This window comes from Zalophus californianus, chromosome 8, assembly GCF_009762305.2.
Source record: "Zalophus californianus isolate mZalCal1 chromosome 8, mZalCal1.pri.v2, whole genome shotgun sequence".
In the NCBI taxonomy this organism is placed as follows: Eukaryota; Metazoa; Chordata; class Mammalia; order Carnivora; family Otariidae; genus Zalophus; species Zalophus californianus.
In genome coordinates, this window is record NC_045602.1 from 588,618 (window position 1) to 605,134 (window position 16,517).

General features: G+C 51.8%; 1 protein-coding gene and 1 long non-coding RNA gene across 5 annotated transcripts; one reads left to right on the forward strand and one right to left on the reverse strand.

Annotated features, from left to right (window-relative positions):
- Positions 1 to 651: 651 nt before the first annotated feature.
- Positions 652 to 9,871, reverse strand: TMEM18 (transmembrane protein 18). Of its 4 annotated transcripts, XR_003524792.2 has the most exons (6): positions 8,906 to 9,871; positions 7,414 to 7,534; positions 5,706 to 5,760; positions 3,023 to 3,116; positions 2,087 to 2,936; positions 652 to 1,362 (listed from the first exon to the last, which is right to left on the reverse strand). XR_003524792.2 is itself a non-coding variant. In XM_027623099.2 (5 exons), exons 1-5 carry the CDS (start codon positions 9,092 to 9,094, stop codon positions 2,847 to 2,849), a joined length of 549 nt encoding a protein of 182 aa, XP_027478900.1. In that variant the 5' UTR covers positions 9,095 to 9,871; the 3' UTR covers positions 652 to 2,846. The 4 variants fall into 4 exon arrangements, 3 of the variants coding, with proteins under 3 accessions (XP_027478900.1, XP_027478901.1, XP_027478902.1); XM_027623099.2 differs by having other exon boundaries at positions 652 to 2,936; XM_027623100.2 differs by having other exon boundaries at positions 652 to 2,936; positions 7,414 to 7,606; positions 8,906 to 9,025.
- Positions 9,108 to 16,069, forward strand: LOC113938026. Its single transcript, XR_003524793.1, has 3 exons — positions 9,108 to 9,176; positions 13,035 to 13,199; positions 15,942 to 16,069. It is a non-coding gene; the product is annotated as an uncharacterized LOC113938026 (long non-coding RNA).
- Positions 16,070 to 16,517: the final 448 nt, after the last annotated feature.

The following is a 16,517-nucleotide window of genomic DNA, read 5'->3' on the forward strand; positions in this document are numbered from 1 at the left end:
GCTGCCGGTTCCACGTGCAACTCCTGGTTTGGGCTCAGGTCATGATCTCAGGGTCGTGAGATCGAGCTCCACATCAGGCATGGAACCTGCCTGGGATCCTAATAAATAAATAAATCTTAAAAAATAAAAGACCATTTGTCCTGTTTTGAGGATTAATAAGGCTTATCACTGCTTCCCATTTTTTCAATACATAGTGATGCCCGAGACACTGAAAGCGTGTTCTCTAAAACGTGGTCACAGAAGGATGTTCCGGACAGGAAGTACTTTCCCAAAGGACAGAACAGCTGCAGGGCCAGCAGGTGGCTGGGATCACCAAAGCTCCTTGTCTGTGGCTAAGTCATTTCCACTGAAATTCTTATTCTAAATCCCTATTCAATAAATACTCCGAATTAAATTTTAACTTTGAATTTTTTTATAAAGGGTGAGAACATATCACCACGTCCTTGCCACTCTGTCAATAAATTAACGCAGGTTTGTATGTTGCTTTCTTACTTGACCCATATGTCTGTGCCTGCGCTGATTTCCTGACAAAACTGAATTTCTGGGTTTGTGAAACTCAACAGCAAGTGCAGGATGAAGCGGCCCCACCAGTGGAGCCAACATTCTGGGAGCTCCTGCGTTGTGTACACAAAAGTCAAGGCAAATGTACAATTTTGGGCAAAAATGAGAATACATATTTTATTTCACAGCAATCAAGAAATTGAAGGTGTCACAGATTTGGACTACTACAGTGTATTTTTAATCGTAAATCTCTTATCTTTCTGTAAATAGTTAAACGTCTGCTTCACTTGGACAGCAGGGGAGACACCCTCTGGACCTTTCCCTGCACACCCCCACCCTCCTCAACGTGGATCCAGTCACCATATGCTTCTCGCTGCTCAACTCTTTGCCGACCAGTTTGGTTCGAAATCTTCCTTAGCGTGAAAGACACTTGTTCACGCTGCAATTCAAGCCACTGAATATGAACTTACGAGACGGGTAAAAAATAAGCTGTTTCTGTGTGTGTGAAAACAAAGTACAACTGCCCCCCTCAAAATTATGCACATGCAAGTGGAAGACAAAAAGGCCCTGTCACATTTCCACAGTGTATAGGCCAAGTGAAGGATGCTATTACACTAGGAAATTCAGACGGCTCTGTACTGTGACCGTCCAAATAATGACGGATAGTGCAAAGTAACATGGCCTCCTTACGTCCACCACGGACCCTCCCGCCACAGGCCAGGGCAACAAGCTCATCCTGCACCTGCCCTCTGCCTCGCGTGTGCTCACATGGTTCCTCCCCTGGGCCTGGGGCCATGACGTGGGAGCTCTTCGGGAGCCACGGCACCAGTCCACACCTGACGGGGGGCTTCCAGACACAGGCTGCAGGCACAACAGATTGAAGATCGGACAGAACACAGAATGCTACTTTGAAGTCATTTCTTATGTTCAATAGAGAAGATAATGTATCAAGAAGGAACTGGAAAACACATCAGGGTAAAAACACTGGACCTATCTAGAAGATTCTATCAACTCACTTGTAAAACTGTCAGAATTCAGGAAATCATTTCTCTACTAAAAGTCCACGATTGTCCATGGAAACATTATATATCCGTATTTCAAGATTGAATTTCAGAATCTTTCGAAGTGTCACCTCTTAAGCTGCTAAATGTAAATGCTTTCATAAGGACATTTTTTTTTGAAATTTGAAGAATATGTTTCACTTGGAAATAACAATCTTAAAATTCAGACAACTCCTCACAAACTATTTTTTTTCAAGCCCACATCGAGAGCCAGCAGCATTCCCTTTATTGAACACTGCACTTTTAAACACCTGGGTCTCTATTCACCTGTGGTCCTCCAGCTAGGTCCACACTGGACAGAACCAGGAGCATGGGACAGCAGCCTGGAAAGTGGACACTACAAAGTGAGAGCAGACCTGTTCTAATAAAATTCATAACATGTTCCTGAGCACCCTATTTTTAAAAAAGTGAAATTTAGGAAGGAATATAATCTTGCTACTTGTTATAAAAATCTATTAGTTGCAACTATTTCTATTTGTAATCTTACATCCTGAAAAACTCGCTCAACGGGCTCACTCACGTACTTTCCATGGAATCCGGACTTCAAGGCCTTCGTACTGTAACACTTGTAACTACTGTGAGAACCCAAAGGAGCTGCAAGCTTCCTGTCTGAGGTCCGATTGGGTGGTGTTCCTCCTGGGTCTTGGCTTCCTGTGCTCACAAGTGCGTGTCTTCTCAGGACCTTGCTCCCGGGGTCTCATGTAAGGCGGCTCTGGCCCAGGCCTTCTCAACCTCGGCACTGCTAAGGTTCTGGGTCACATCGTCCCTAGCGCAGGTGCTGCCCTAGTCACTGCAGGAAGCCCAGCAGCATCCCTGGGCTGCAGCCCTCCAGAGGCAACCCAGAACGTCACCGACTTGGCCACATGCCACATGGAAGGCCACCGGTGGCCACGGCCCTGAAAGTAGAGTGTAGGGGGTGATGGTACCTACGCATGGACAGCATTGTTTATCACTTGGTTCCAAGTTTTCACATTGCTTGAACGCTTTCTAATTACCAGTAACCACACAGATGACATGAACAACTCAGCAAATTAGGGAGAACTCTGCACAGACACCACCGATTTATACACTTTCACCAGGAAGACACTAAACATCCTACACAGATCCAGGCTTAACAAACATTCACACGGACAGTAGCATTTATTTTGAAGAGCAATTGTAAAGTGTGCTCTATGGTGCAAATCCTCTGTACAGACATGAGTGGGCGCTAACAAGGAAGCCCACAAACAACGACGCGGAGGAAACCTGAATTCCACCAAGAAAACCACCACAACTGTTCCGGCTTCACTCTTCCTTCCTTTTCCTTTCTCTTCTCTTCTCCTGTAGGGTCTTCAGGTCAGCCATCACATCCAAAGTCTTTCGGACCCATATAATCTGAAAACAACCATTGTGAGATGTGTTTAGCAGTGGGAAGCACACACAGAAAGAGGACTAGAACCCGGAGGCTGTAACACACATACCACAATGATCATGGCGTTGAGCAGCAGTGGTGCCGAGAACACTATGGAAATGAACATCCCCCGTGAATCGAAATACTGGTATTTTGAAAATAACCTATTTTAGGAAAAAATTAAAAATTACTTGGCATAACAAAACAATGTTGTTAGTGCTATTCTCTAACATGAGGCCTCTGGACAGCTCTTAGGTCAACGAAGGCACCTCCATCTACCCCACGACCGAACCCACCCGCAGCTCGTTCAGCAGCCTGCCCACACCGCCCCCATCAGGAGCACACAGTCAGTCCCACAGCAAAGAAGGCCAGGACCCAGGGCCCAGGGCAGATGGGGGCGGGAGTAACAGCAATCAACCCGAGGATGTTCTGGGCCGAAGGAAACACTTGCGCACTCTGGTTAACAGCAATCGGACACCCACTGGAACGTGCTCCAACAGTAACAGCTCCCGGGCTTCTACGGGCCATCAGGTCCCGAGCTAGTCCGAGACAGGTACAGAGCCGGCACTCTGCCTGGGTGAACTCTCACCCGCCCGCTGCTCTCACACAAGGGGAGGCTCGGGGACACTGGGTCATTCAAGCTGCCCGAAGGCAGGCCAGTAAATGGCAGAGGATGGCTGATCCAGGCATCCCTCTGCGGCCAGCACTGGAACGTGCAGATCCAGCACTGATGAAGTACCCCACAATTCATCAGCTCAGTGACCTGGAGCCAGTGGTTGGCCCTGGAGTCGTGGCTGTGAACCGGCAAGACAAGCCATACTTAGAGCTTATGCTACGGGGGAAGGGGTTCAGATCATTAAGTCAAAACACACGTCGTGACTGATGTTCTGGAGAGAAACGAAGCAGGAGGGTGCAGATTTGGGCGTGGACTGAAGGAAGGCTCCCGACGCTCCGTGTGTGTGAAGCCAGGAGCAGCGGCTGAGACTGAGCTGTGGCCACGCTGAGGCCGCTCGCTGCCTGGTCGAGGACACGGAGGGGCTGGGACCCGGGGAAGCAGGGCCCAGCTCGGGAGGTGGCGCTGTCACCCGTGTGAGGGCAGGCACCGGCAGCGGTAGACAGAGCCACACTCATGGTGTGTTTCAAAGGCCAAGGACCTCCTGGGGAATCTCTGCTTGATGAGTGAGGTCTCCGGCCTAAGTCATCAGGAGGAGAAGCTGCCAATGCCGAGATGGGGCAGAGTGCCTTGGGGACAGCTCTGGAAGGGGGCCGGGGGAGAGGTACTGTCCTGGTGCTTGGACTGCCCGGTGGCGAGGCACAGGGAGGAAACCACAAAGAGCTGGACAAGGAAGCTGGCGGCATGGTGTCCTGGAAACCAGGGAGCTGGTGGTTTCAGTGGGGAGAGAGTCGAGGACAAGTAACCCACAGACGGAGACTAACTGTTGGCCGGGCCCCACGCAGACCACGTTGTCACGGACAAGAGCGTTCCTGTTCCGAGGTGGGGTGCAGGCCCCAGGGACAGTGACCCCCGTTCAAGACTCCTCGTGAAGGATCCTAATGGAGAGGCCACAGGGCGCTTCCCACGATGAGAAGTGGGTGCCTCGTCAGTGTGCCCAGCTGAGGGGCAGGTTCAGAAGGGAACAGCCAGGACGCAGGGGCGGAGGTGTTGGGGCCACAGCCGTACCCCAGAAGCGCAGAGCAGCGTGGCGGACAGGCAGAGCGAGGCAGGGCTCGTGCAGTCTGGCTCCTTCCGTGTCCTCAGTACCTAGCTGAGCAAGGAGGCCTGGGGGATGGAGCTCGAGCAGGTGTTGCCAGCCGGGGTGGGCCTGCACACCATCTCACGAAGCATTCAGCAGCCTCCTGGACACGGCCAGATATTAGGGCTCCGAGGGCAATGTCTTCAACTCCTTCCTGCTCAGAGACTAGAAGTTTTTCTTTTTTCTTCACATTAAAGAACAATAAACATTTCAGCGCTTAGAAATGTCAAAACCATTTTAAGCTCACAGGCCATATAAAAACAGTTAGTGGGCCAGATACTGGCTGTGGAGCATTGTTTGAAACCCGTGTCCAGACACACGTGCGAGGGTCCCAGCTGATGCACAAGGCTGAGGGTCACAGACAAAGCCCTCTCAGTGGGCACAGCATGTCCAGCGCACACGTGTGGATGTGGGTGCAGGGCTGTAACCAGGGGCAGGGCCGGACACTCGAGCAGGACAAAGTGAGAGCTGGAAACAGGGGCAGAGGACAAGCAGAGGGCAGGGATGCTGCTGGAGATGGTGGTGATGGTGCGCCAGGGCTGCCTGACCGAGCAAGGCCACAGGCATGGGGGTGAAGCTGCTATCGAAGAAGGGCGGCCCTGGGTTTCTGCGGGGATGATGCTCTGAGGCCTCAGGAGGACTCGGCAGCTCCACGGAGGGCCGAGGTCTCACAGCACACCACCCGCCGCCCTGATCACACGTGGACCGTGTTCTCTCTAAAATGCCACTTTCTTTACTCTGCAGCTAGAGCTACTTTACAGAGGCCCCCTGAACTCTCTCACGCTGTCATGAACTGTGTTAACTGATCTTCAAACCCTAAGAGAGCCGACAAGCCATTCCTCAAACCTAAAGCTATCAGTGCAGAGGCCCTAGGTCTCCAGCAACCGGTCTTCTCTCGCTTCCCTGACTCCCACAGTCTGCGTGCAATGCTCCCGTTGGACAAACCGCTCTGGAGTGTGGTTCCTAACTACGGTCAAAACGAGCAGAGCGCTGGCCTACCTCCAGTTCATTGCTGCTACTTCGTTGATATATTCAGCACAATACACTAAAATTACTGGAAAAGAGAGAAACCACATGTCAGGATTTGGATGACTGATTATTCATCATTACAGAATTATACATACTCTTTTTGCAATGACATGTTTAACATAAATATCACAGAATAGCAAAAATTTGATGAGAAATGTAACTTCTATTTTAGGAAAAGTGTGAGGTCAAAATTGGAGGGTTTTAAAATTACAGAACGCATTCCTCTAACGGAAAAAAAAAATGAGGAAGGTCAAGACACATGAAAGCCTCGATGGTCTCAGTCAAACAGTGCAAAGCTGCGGAGCATCCAGGTCCGGTGTCTGAAGACCCAGTGCCCACACGCATACTACTCTGCCTGAGCTCCTACCTGACCCAGTCACAGTTCCCCTGTTGGAGACGCCACACAGAACACGGCCAGAGCTGTGAGGCCGGGTGCTTGAAGCGACCTGCTTTCCTCCCTCATGCTTCCACCCACCAGGGACACTTGTGACACCCGCCCAGCGGTACTGGCGGCCACAGCCCTCCTGGAGCCCAGAGTCAGAAGCAGGCAGCTGTTCCAACCCTGACCTAGAGCCTGCTTAGTACTGCGTGCTGCATACACTGACCTGCAGGACAAATGGACACAGCGGAAAACAACAAAGTGCTGCCGTGAAAGCCCAATGCTTTCATTTCTCGGGGAAGTTAAAATGTGTGAACCTTCCTGTCCTTGACCCAAATCACAAAACAGATTACACCGGGCTTTGCAATCTCTTCACTCCTTCCTCCATAAAGGGCCCAAGGAGGCACATCAACAAAGCCAAAGAAGAGAGACAGAGAAGAGACGAAAAGACAGGCTGAGACACAGAAGGCGTGGAGCAGGAGAGCAGCACCATCTCTGCCAGGCGCTCCTCCTCAGTTGACAGCGTCATGAGTCTCGGCTGAGCCACCCAGGGGGCTGAGTGACCTGGGGGTTAGGGAACCTCTCCCTGTTTCATCCATAAAACTGTGGCAATGATGCTGCACTGAACAAAATCAATCGTGCTGGCGTGAGAGTTACATGAGTCATAGAATACAGGCACACATGTAGAACATCACCTACTTACTGTCCCCAAGTGTGCAAAGTCAGCCCTCTCTTCACCCTCGAAAATAACAAACCCACAGAGTTAAGTTTACAAGCTGTTTCTAACCTGTCAGCTCATCTGCTCAGGCCGTCGCCTTCCTCCAAGCACACACCATGCTCACTGCAGGGAGCGCTCACCCTGGCCCCCACCCTACACACGCGCTGCGTGGCTCACGCCCGCATGCCCTGCACACCCCAGTTTAAGTGTTCTTGCACAGCTTGAGCAGGGCCCCTACACAGTGCTTCCGGCTGCTCTTCTTTTTGCTGCCTTGTACTTACCACAGTTGAGAGCAACACAACTAGGTCTGAAATGACTTCACGAACACTGGTGTTGCCCAACTAAGCTCTTCGAGGCTAAAGCGAGGTGAACACCTCACGTTTCTTAGTACAAGCCTGATCACAGCCCTCGGGGCAGGAAGGAAGGGGCGACTCTCCCCATCACTTGCTGTACGGGAATACCTGGGCAACACAAACTCACTGCCTCACTCCCTCCTAAGACAACCTCTCACTGAGATGCCACCTGGCACCTGGCCATCTCACACAGCAACTGAAGTCAGAACGTTTGTTTATTCTACTCACCTAAGCACAGGAAATGTCCGACCTGTAGTTTATACCTCTGGGATGAGAGACATGTGAGCAGCAGGCACAGAATGTGGAAGACAGCCAGCCCTATGAGCCACGGCTCGGTCCAGTCTGTCTGCTGTAAGACACACCGCTTGAAACTCATCATCTCACGGTCGTCAGCTCAAATGGAGGCCAGGCTTCACGACTCCTGGGTCAGGGAGGGCAGTGGTCCCTCACTCCTGAGCATCCAGAGCCTTTCCCCAAGGCCTCACAGAAACAGGTGTTAGAGAAGGAAAGGGGGGGAGGGAAACAGGAACGCTCTACACTGCAACCGCGGTCCACGGATTTTAAAGAGGAACATCACTAGGTTGATGTTTGTGCACACGGAACTGACTGCACCATGGACTTGCCCCTTCTGTTTACCGAACAGAATTGTGTTTTTAAGGTTTCTAAGGATCATCACCCCATGACTTAGGAGGAAGTTAAGTGTCTCGTTCAGGGGATGCACCTCGTTACTCCAAGACTTAAAACACTTTAGACTAATACTTAAGGCCTTGGGAAATCGGAGGCATCCCAATTTGCCAGCTTTTATTTTCCCCAACCTTTCTAGCAACCTTCCAAATAGTACCAAGATGTTGTGTCTCCTGCACTTTACGGTGGGCATGTCTGCACCCCCAGATGCTCAGATCCCCCTAGAGATGCTCAAACCCGCCCCCAGATGCTCATACTCCCCGTCTTCAGATGCTCGGATTCCCATCCCCATAGGCTCAGATTCCACCCCCAGCCAGATGCTCAAATCTCCCCACAAAAATGCTCAGATTCCCCCCAGAATGCTCAGGTTCCCTCCACAAGCTCAGATTCCCGATGCAAACTCACACCCAAGCCCTGCCTTTCACTTCTCTCCAGCAGAGGAGGCGGGACGTGCCTCGGGGTCCCGCAGAGCCCTCTGGACTCTCTAAGCCGCTAAGTCCCCCGCCGCTCCCGCACGCCTCGGCACGGTAAACTGCCCACGACTACCTGTCCCCAACAACGTGCAGAGGGGACAAGAGAGAAGGGCGGAGGAGAGGACGTGGACAGCGCGAGGGCAGCACCAGGAGCTCACACGGCCCCACACCCCACCGACTCCAGCCGCGGTCGGTCCACACCGCCCAGACCCGCCCCAGCATCCCGACAAGCCCCGCCCAGGAACGTCCCGCCCCCCACCAAGCCCCGCCCCGTCGCGGCCCGCCCCCACCAAGCCCCGCCCCGTCGCGGCCCGCCCCCACCAAGCCCCGCCCCATCGCGGCCCGCCCCCACCAAGCCCCGCCCCGTCGCGGCCCGCCCCCCACCAAACCCCGCCCCGTCGCGGCCCACCCCCACCAAGCCCCGCCCCGTCGCGGCCCGCCCCCACCAAGCCCCGCCCCCACGCCCCATCCGGGGTAGTCGGGGTCAATAGCGGATGCGGGCAAACCCTGAGTGGCCCCAACTACCGTCGCCCGAACTGGGGGCCAAGAAGGCAGCAAGTTACCGTGATCACGGCAGGAATGCTGACAGGGAATGAGCTGACTGAGAAGGCGGACGGCATCGTCCCCGGAAGACCCACCCTCACCACCACCGTCTTGCCAGCCCCGCCCCGGTTGGATAACACAGGGAACGCCTCCGGCGTCCCCTCTCGCGGGATTTCCACTTGTCGCGAAACCCGCCTGGTCCCAGACATCTCGCGATATCTCCCTGTGGGCCCGGTATCAGGTCCGCATCTCGTGGTATTTTAAAAAATACGGCTAATAATGAAACTGAAAGTAGGTTTCGGATTGTTTTCCCATCCTGGCCGGGGGAGGGGGGAGGGTGAGAGTGTCTGTAGTTCTACCCTAACGGGGTGGCGCTCTGGAGGACCAGGGGCGGTTGGGCGTCCCTGCCTGCTCCCGACGCCAACCCCGGATGCCCGAGGGGGACAAGTCACCGCGCTCCCGGGGGACGGAGGGGGCAGTGACCGCGCTCCCGGCGGACGGAGGGGGACAAGTCACCGCGCTCCCGGCGGACGGAGGGGGCAGTGACCGCGCTCCCGGCGGACGGAGGGGGACAAGTGACCGCGCTCCCGGGGGACGGAGGGGGACAAGTCACCGCGCTCCCGGCGGACGGAGGGGGCAGTGACCGCGCTCCCGGCGGACGGAGGGGGACAAGTGACCGCGCTCCCGGCGGACGGAGGGGGACAAGTGACCGCGCTCCCGGGGGACGGAGGGGGACAAGTCACCGCGCTCCCGGGGGACGGAGGGGGCAGTGACCGCGCTCCCGGCGGACGGAGGGGGACAAGTGACCGCGCTCCCGGCGGACGGAGGGGGACAAGTGACCGCGCTCCCGGCGGACGGAGGGGGCAGTGACCGCGCTCCCGGCGGACGGAGGGGGACAAGTGACCGCGCTCCCGGCGGACGGAGGGGGACAAGTGACCGCGCTCCCGGGGGACGGAGGGGGCAGTGACCGCGCTCCCGGGGGACGGAGGGGGACAAGTGACCGCGCTCCCGGGGGACGGAGGGGGCAGTGACCGCGCTCCCGGGGGACGGAGGGGGACAAGTCACCGCGCTCCCGGGGGACGGAGGGGGCAGTGACCGCGCTCCCGGCGGACGGAGGGGGACAAGTCACCGCGCTCCCGGGGGACGGAGGGGGCAGTGACCGCGCTCCCGGGGGACGGAGGGGGCAGTGACCGCGCTCCCGGGGGACGGAGGGGGCAGTGACCGCGCTCCCGGGGGACGGAGGGGGCAGTGACCGCGCTCCCGGACTCCGAGGGAGCGGGGGGAGAGAGTGTCCGCTTTCCCAGGGCCACACAGGGTCTGGGAGGGACCCACTTTTTCTGGCAAATAACCTGTGGGTGCACGCCCATCACCTGGGGTAATACGTAAATGCGGTCTGAGTGCACCGGGGGCGGGGCCTGAGGTTGTGCCGAACAGGCACGGGGGTGAGGGTCCTGCCGGTGGGGCACCCCAGTCGAGACTAGGGTCTCAGGATGCTCTGCGTACCCTCAGCTTGGAGGTGCGTTCAGATCGCTGCTAGTCACTCGGTGTCCAGAAGCCTGTGCCTCAGGAAATGGCTCGGGACACGAAAATCAGCGCAGGGCATGCCCTACCAGGGGCAGGTGACAAAGCGTGTGTGTGCGGCCACCTGTGGGCTGTCACGGGAGGCCGACAGGTTCCCGCAGGGCCCGACAGCCGCGTGCAGAGACAGCCCCCGCCGTCTGGGTGGAGTGGCGGCGGGACGCGCGCTGAGGAGGGAACCCCGCCTCCGGGGCACTTGGCGCTGAGCAAAGCTGAGCAGAAAGGACGGAAGGAATGGCTTCTCGGCAGGTGGCATTCCTGAACTGCGGGATCAAACAAAAGTTCAGCCCTGCGGGGCTGCCCCAGGGTCCGAAACGGCGTCGGGTGATGGGGCGGGCCCCGCGGGTCCTGGCTTCAAAGGTGCCTCGTGTCTGCCTGTTCAGGGACCACCGCGCGGCCCCCTCCGCTCCCTGCCCCACGCCTTCTGCCCCGCCTGGGGACCTCGGAAAACACCTGCTAGGCCAAGTCCCGCCCTGCTTTGAACACTTCCTGATTATGCTTCTGGCGTCTCTTCCCCGCTCCCTACCTACCCACCCAACTCTGTGCCACTGCGATCATTTTGTCTCATTGCACGTTTCAGTTTAATCTTTGCCCATGGTCCCGCGCACAGAGCCTTCCCTGCACCGAGTCAAAATCCAATGCGCAACCAGATCCTGGAGGTGGGATCCGTAATAGTGTGTTTAACACAGAGCTGCTGTTCCTGGTCTGGGGCTACATCTCCCCAGGAGGTGACCTTGCCCCCAGCGGCCCCCGACCGCCAAGGGCTGGGGCGGGGCGGGGCTGGGTTGGCCGCGGTGTGGACCGGGTCCAATCGAGTTTCAATTAGGCGCCAGCAGGTGGCAGCACCCCGCCTGGTCTCAGGTCCTGCTTGTGGAGCCTTAGCACCTTTTTCAATGTTTGCAACAAAATGAATTTTCGAGTATTCTGTTGTTGAATTGAGAGGTTTTAATCTACACCATTTAATTTTAGATGGAGAAATAATTTTTTCTGAGCATCATGGGATAGTCCAATCTGTTATTTTTGACTCATAGATTGCTGTTGCAAAATTGCAGTCATTTGAAAAATGTGCTTGTGAAAACTCCATAATTATGGATAATAAAAGTTTTATAGATTAAATCAACAAATTTAGTATCTTATCTTCATTTTATATTTTCTATTTTAAAAAAAGTATTTATTTGAGAGAGCATGAGTAGGGGGAGGGGCAGAGAGAGAAAATCTCAAGCAGACCCCCAGCTGAGTGGGGGAGCCCAGTGATGCAACCAGATCTCAGGACGCTGAGATCAGGACCTAAGCCGAAACCAAGACTCCAATGTTCAACCCACTGACCACCAAGTGCCCCTTCACTTTATATTTTCCGTAATCCATGAATGTGTCCCTACCTCAGTGCTCACAGAAGTGGTGACTATGTGGGTTACACCTGGCATCGTGCTACTTGAGATGGTTTGTTTCTTTCTCTCTGACTGAGCCTCTCCAGGGCATTAACCCATCTTACGTGTCTGCCTATTCTACATTCTCAGCACATGGAGGACATAAAATACACATCAAGTGTATAATACTAGAACACAATGACTACACAAAGAAAAATTTCTAGACTCTGGGCAGGAAGGAGTTGAAGACATTGCCCACGGAGCCTAAATACCTCCTACAACAGTAGGAGTCTCTTCCCTCTTGGCTGTGGGGCTAGAAGTCCAAAATCAAGGTGCCACGGGGCCACGCTCCCTCTCCAGGCTCTGGCAGGGTCCTTCCTGCCCTCCTACAGCATCTGCTGCAGGACACCCATGGGGGTCCTTGGATCTCGGCGGCATCAGGCCAGTCTCTGGCCTGCAGTCCTGCCCCTCCTTGGTCGACCCCTTCTGTTCAGGGCACAGTCCTGGGCTAAGGCCCGCCCACTCTAGGATGACTTCATCCACCCTGTTTCCAGGGGGTCACATTCGCAGGAGTGGGGGTCACGGCTATCCTTTGGCGAACACCATCAATGCACAATGGTGGTGCAAGGGGAGACAGCGCTGTAACTAAGGGCACTTGCTCAGGAGTGTGGCATCACCTTAGGAGAGTGGGAAGGGGTTCTGCGCATGATGGTCGGGAAAGAGAGAGGCCTCAGTAGGGTCTCGACTATGTGGGTGTCAGTTGTCACTCAGGGAGGAGACACTGTGTGCAGGCATATGTCCTCCCTAAGATACAACACCTGTGTAATCACAAAACTACCTTCTTTCTGGGACCCTCTGCTAAGTCACTTCAGTCTTCTGTCAGGCCAGGGCCCCAGGGCCACTGCCGTGGCTGGCCCCTGTGGTGACACCCCGTCTCCACGTGCATTCCTTGCCCAGAGCCCATGAGTGTCTACACGATCCTTGCCAACACAGTGCAAAGCACTGGATTCTGCAACCATGAGTTTGCTCAGGATAATTGCTCCAAACATTCTTAATGGTTTATTCCCTAAGTGTTGTGGCTGTTTGCAGTAATAATACAGCTTTGTTTAAGTGGGGTAATACCCTATCACAACTTTGCTTCCAACTGTCCATTTGCATCCTGCTATATAATTATGTTTTTATGCATATCGTTTTTTAACTGCAGAAACCTTTGAGAATATTCCAAGCAGTTTGGATACTCGGATATGGCAGTGTGCGACTCACTGGTAACAGCTGTTCGCTCAAAACTGGTTGAGTGCAGGGCGTGGACCGCATGCTCCTCCTTTAGCACCAGTGTGCCTGGGGATGCTTTGCTTTTAACGTTAAAAAGGTAAGATTTAAAATACATATGTAATATATAATACTAGAACACAATGACATTGAAAGAAACAAAAGCCTATGTGACCCACTATCATGTAATTAACACAAATACAAGGATGGTGATTTTCCTTTGCCAATAGATATTTTTAGGTGGACTTTTATTTATTTATTTTAATTTAAATTCAATTAGCCAACATATAGTACATCATTAGTTTCAGATGCAGTGTTCAATGATTCATCTGTTGTACATAACACCCAGTGCTCATTACATCACGTGACTTTCTTATTGCCCATCACCCAGTTACCCCATCCCCCACCCCCTCCCCTCTAGCAACCCTTAGTTTGTTTCCCAGAGTCAAGAGTCCCTCGTGGTTTGTCTCCCTCTCTGATTTCTTCCCATCTAGTTTTCCCTCCCTTCCCCTTATGGTCCTCCCTGCTATTCCTTATGTTCCACAAGTGAGTGAAACCATATGATAATTGTCTTTCTCTGCTTGACTTATTTCACTTAGCATCATCTCCTCCAGTCCCATCCACGTTGATGTGAAAGTTGGGTATTCATCCTTTCTGGTGGCTGAGTAATGTTCCATTGTATATGTGGACCACATCTTTATCCATTCATCTGATGAAGGGCACCTCCGCTCTTTCCACAGTTTGGCTATTGTGGACATTGTTGCTATGAACGTTGGGGTGCATGTGCCCCATCATTTCACTACATCTGTATCTTTGGGGTAAAGACTCACTAGTGCAATCACTGGGTCATAGGGTAGCTCTATTTTTAACATCTTGAAGAACCTCCATACTGTTTTCCAGAGTGGCTGCACCAGCTTGCATTCCCACCAACAGTGTAGGAGGGTTCCCCTTTCTCCGCATCCCCGCCAACATCTGTCGTTTCCTGACTTGTTAATTTTAGCCATTCTGACTGGTGTGAGGTGGTATCTCATTGAGGTTTTGATTTTTATTTCCCTGACAAGTGATGTGGAGCATTTTTTCATGTGTCTATTGGCCATTTGTATGTCTTCTTTGGAGAATTGTCTTTTCATGTCTTCTGCCCATTTCTTGACTGGATTATTTGTTTTTTGGGTGTTGATTTTGATAACTTCTTTATAGATCTTGGACACCAGCCCTTTGTCTGTAATGTCATTTGCAAATATCTTCTCCCATTCTGTCAGTTGTCTTTTGGTTTTGTTGAACTGTTTCCTTTGCTGTGCAGAAGCTTTTTATCTTGACGAAGTTCCAAAAGTTCATTTTTGCCTTTGTTTCCCTTGCCCTTAGAGATGTGTCTTGCAAGAAGTTGCTGTGTCCGAGGTTGAAGTGGTTGCTGCCTGTGTTCTCCTCTATGATTTTGATGTGAGACAGGATTTCCTGTCTCACATTTAGATATTTCATCCATTTTGAGTCTATTTTTGTGTGTGGTGTAAGGTAATGGTCCAGTTTCATTCTTCTGCATGTGGCTGTCCAATTTTCCCAACACCATTTATTGAAGAGACTGTCTTTTTTCCACTGGATATTCTTTCCTGCTTTGTTGAAGATTAGGTGACCATAGAGTTGTGGGTCCACTTCTGGGCTGTCTATTTAGGTGGACTTTTAAATAATTTTCTCTATTTTGACTTTCAACAATGAATCTTTATTATTGTATAATAAAATGTAATGCATTTTATTAAAATTGTTGTTGTAAAATGGTGACAGGTTTACAATCACTGTATAAAAGAACTGTTTGAGATATGCACATTTGTTCATGAAATATTAGCATTATGCCCACTCTAAAATAATTGGCTTCCATTAGCTTTGAGAACAGGAACATGAGCAGCATAAGATTGTGTTGTAAATACTTAGGGCTCTTTTTATTCACCTCAAGGGAATTTGCAGGGGCTCATAGCTGAGTAAGTGATTTCTAATAACTTGAAGCAAAACCTTAAACACCTCTCTTTCTCTGCCCATCAACACCACTGATGACACTTAAATTTTCCTGAGCTGTGTGGTCCCAGAAAACCATGAAAGTTGACAGCCCACCCCCCAAAACATTTCCATTCCCACAAGGTGGAGAGATGGGGGCTAAAAGCCAAGGACTACCCTGGTCCTAAATATTCAGAGACAAGCCCCCCTCCATCCTCTTCTGTGCCTCCTTTCTCATAAGACCCCATGATTCTCCCTCTTACTTATGAATATTCAGATCTAATTCAGTTAAGTTATGAACTCATTTGGGAATAAACACGGCTTACTTTTCCTAAGAATTTAACTGCCTGCCAGAAACATGCATGTGCAGGCTTTGAGCTCCAGAACCCTGTGGGCCACAGCAAAATACAACAGAGGATTTGGAAAGACCACTAATTCAGTGAGTTAAATAAAGTATGACTTACAACATTGATCACTTTTAGGAGAAATATTCCTGCAAAAACAGAAGGTGTATAAAAAATAAAGAAAAAAAATGGACATAAAATGTTTTCCAGAATATCCTGAACATCTTAATCTTTTTTTAAGTTTTGTATCTTATGAAGCAGAGCCACCCTTAAAGCTTATCCTTCTTAACATGTTATTTAAAATACAATATGTTTAGAGAATTTTACAGCTTTGTGGAGCTTGGAGACCAGATCAGTTCACTCATTTTATAAATAATCGCTGTTACGTCCCATACAGCGGGTGGGGGAGTCCACTGAAAGCTTTCCCTTCGGATGCGCCAAGCTATCACGCTGTATCAGAGGACCCTGTGTGCAAATTTTATTTTATTTTATTCTCGTGTGTTTTTTCTACACAGGACTAATGAGCATCATCAATAAAGCAGATACGAGAACTTAATGCACCACCCTGGTGGAGTGTTATTTGGTATTGGCCCATCTCCTTTATGGTTTGGGTCTCTCAGCTGTGTCATCAGCTCTCCTGAGGAGACTACTAGCCACCATCCGTGTGATAGGATTCCACCCACGGCTCCTTGCCCTCCTGGTTGGATCTGCCAGCACCTGAAACAAAGCTGCACTTACAATTCTCAGATGCCTTTATCCAGAGTTACTTTCTTTCTTTCCTGCCCGATCTGCAGTGGAAACATGCCAAGGTTGTCCAAGGTTGCTTCAGGTCTGACTTAGAGCACCAGGGTAAACTGAGCACTAATAATATCATGCCGCATCCCTGCAGAGAAAATCAGCTTCGAGGACTTTACTTCTTAGGTGACGGTAGGAAGAAGAAAGAGAAAAGGGAAACAAGATTTCTATAGCATTTATACAGAGCTTGATCCATGGCATTCGAGTTAACCTAACGTTGATATGAAGAGAAGCACGTGCTTTCCTTTTGCACAATTATGAAATACTCACCAATATTCACAAACTGCTCTGTGAGT